The 2,922-nt window shown below is 38.2% G+C and overlaps 1 protein-coding gene across 1 annotated transcript; it reads left to right on the top strand.

Moving 5' to 3' along the window:
• Positions 1 to 672: 672 nt before the first annotated feature.
• On the top strand, positions 673 to 2,049 carry LOC107420156 (glutaredoxin-C6). Its single transcript, XM_048475532.2, has one exon. The coding sequence runs from the start codon at positions 1,041 to 1,043 to the stop codon at positions 1,467 to 1,469; it is 429 nt and encodes a 142-aa protein (XP_048331489.1). The 5' UTR covers positions 673 to 1,040; the 3' UTR covers positions 1,470 to 2,049.
• The last annotated feature ends 873 nt before the right edge of the window (positions 2,050 to 2,922 follow it).

Below are 2,922 nucleotides of genomic sequence, written 5' to 3'. Positions count from 1 at the left end.
ATTTACTGCTACCACCTTCCCATGTGACTGCTCCACGCTAATCCACCGGCAGATATCCAGTATTTCCGAACTACCTTATTATATCTACGTTGCTCTCTCCCTCACGCGCTTTTCTCACACCGTACGTTTCCCCATTCCCCAATCCCCAATCATTCATTCATTCTTTTTTTTCTTTTTTTTTTTTTTATTGGAACTACCACTTTTTCGTATTTTCGTTATTAATTTTTTTTTCTTTACTCTGTCCTATGCACAATGCCTAATTAATTCAATTTTCTAATTTGTGGTATCGCAACAGTTTTACTTGGATCTATTTATGATTACTTGGTTTTTTTTTTTTTGGGTGATAAGATAAATTTATGATTCCTTGTTTTAATTTTTATTTTTTGTTTATCAATTTTATATTTAAGCTAATTTCTTTATTTTGTATTATAAAGGAAACTGTTGAAAACATTGAATTTTTAAAATATTTAACATCTTCCTATGAGAATAATCACCACGTGATAAAAAATCATTAATATTTTGAACAATAATTTTAATTGGAATCTCTAACATTTAATATATAAAAAGAGAATAAACAATTAACTGTAGTTTTAGCCATATTTTAAAGCACCAAAGAAAAGCTGTGGTAAAAGGGAACAGGGTCTAATGGGCTAAAATGAAACAAGAAACTAGTATGGCATTATTAAGTGGATTTTAATGGACATGGGGTCAGGACAACTTTGGGTAGAAAATTAAAGATGAAAAAGGAGGGGGGGTTGGCGGTGGGAGCGTGGGCGCGTGGGCATGGAAAATTTTGTAGAAAAGGGGTTCGGATTCTAACAAACGTATGTAAAGCACAGTAGTTTGTGATGTAAGCAACCACACCCTCTACCCCTCCTCCCTCCCCACCACATTTTTATTTTATAAATCTCTCTCTTTATCTCTCTCTCTCTCCATTTCCTAAACCCAACCTCCAACCTCTCACACCTCCCCAACTTGCCACCGTTGACATCCCCAATTTCCCACAACACAACCCTCATCTCTCTCTTCAGACTACGGCGATGCAAGGCCTACGACGTTGCTCCAACGACGTCGTCCATGTAGACCTGCCTCCGGCCCCGGCTGCCACCACCACCGCTTCGTCCCTATCCATCGACGTGGCTGAATCGGCCGAGACGCGAATCCGGCGACTGATATCGGAGCATCCGGTGATCATCTTCAGCCGAAACTCTTGCTGCATGTGCCACGTCATGAAGAAGCTCCTGGCAACCATCGGGGTCCACCCAACCGTCATCGAATTAGACGACCACGAGATCGCCGCTCTCCCTTCCTGCTCCCCAGCGCACGATAATAGCGACCACCCTCGGCATAGTGCGCCGGCCGTTTTCATTGGCGGTTCCTGCGTCGGTGGCTTGGAGTCCCTCGTCGCTCTCCATCTTAGCGGCCACCTCGTCCCCAAGCTCGTTGAAGTTGGTGCTCTTTGGGTATGAATTGAATGTTAGTTTTCTCAAGCATATAAATTATATATAGATATATATTGTTATTTTTGGCCTTAATTTGGGTTAGTAATATAGTTACTAAAAAACCAAAGGAAAAAGAAAAAAGAAATAACCCCCTGTGTTTGGCTCTCTATGTTTGGCTTTGTTTGGTGGTCAAATACTGAATACCTGGAGATTGCGATGAAAAAAAAAAAAAAAAAATTCTGGTGAGTGTGTTATAAGAAGATATGATGATAGCGTACTGGATAGTCGCTTTTGTAGATGGAACACGTGCGTGCTCGGAATACGTAGCTTGGGATCGACGTTAATCATCGATGATGAGCCTGAACCTGATCTAGTTTGCAAGGTCAAGTTATGTGGGTCCCATCGTGGTGGGACCTTTTTGCAATTATTGGGTAATCAGAGCCGTTCAACATACGGACTTGCTTTGCTTTGTAGCTCTTAGTTCTAGACTCTCTCTCTCTTTGGCCATGGAAATCGAATTGAATATATTTGTAGTTTTTTATTTATTATTATTATTATTATTTGTAAAATTGATTCGGTTTTATTTTATTTTATTGTTTTTCTTGCTTGTGGTATTTGTTTTTTTCACTTTATTTGTAGTCACTGATGTTATATGGGTTAGGACAATAAGTATAATTAGGGACCCACATACAATTATTAAACAATCAAAGCCGTTGAATGGGTGGATTCTTTTTCCAAGTAGGTAGTAGTGAATGGTTAATATCATGATCTAGAGTGCGGAAAGAGGTGCTTAGGAGTACTTTGGTGACTGAGACAAGCTTTGATGGAAGAAGGAGAGGAATGGTACTGTTAGATATTCTGTCAAAGTGTGCCTCTTCAATTATTTTGCAATTTATGACCAAACAAAACACGGCTCTTTATTTTTATCCCCTTTTTTTATCCCTCTACCATCACATCTTATTTCTCTTCACTATTTCATATGGGTAATTTCAAAGGGTTTTTGCAATTTCACGTTTTTTTTCTGTATTTTCCTCTGCTTATTTTCCTTTGTATTTATAATTTTTTTTTGAAGTGACACTTTAACAATAATTAGAGCTGCGTTTTTTTATTAGAAAGTGACAGATGGGTTCATGCCTAAAACTGAAGGCAGAGAGACAAACCCAAATTTGTCACCATGCCATGGGACAGAATTTAATGGACCTTCAAGCACCCGACAGCCCAACTCGCATGATGAGCACCACGACTTTTATAATTTTACCTTAATAAAGTTGCGGGGCAAAATTCTAAATTACCCACCAAAAGAGTAGACTTTTTAAGATTAAGTGAAAATGTGAACTGGTATGCATAAGCAAACCACAAAATTCGACTCCAATTTTGAATAATTTTTTTTCTTTTTTTCTTTTGTTTTTTGTGTATTATTTATAGGGTAGGTTTCGGATACCAATTTATAGAGAACCTCTTTCAGAGATGGTTTTTTTTT

Source organism: Ziziphus jujuba, chromosome 5 (assembly GCF_031755915.1).
Source record: "Ziziphus jujuba cultivar Dongzao chromosome 5, ASM3175591v1".
NCBI classification, from domain to species: domain Eukaryota; kingdom Viridiplantae; phylum Streptophyta; class Magnoliopsida; order Rosales; family Rhamnaceae; genus Ziziphus; species Ziziphus jujuba.
Note: the sequence above shows the minus strand (reverse complement) of the source record. Positions and strands in the feature narration are given on the sequence as shown.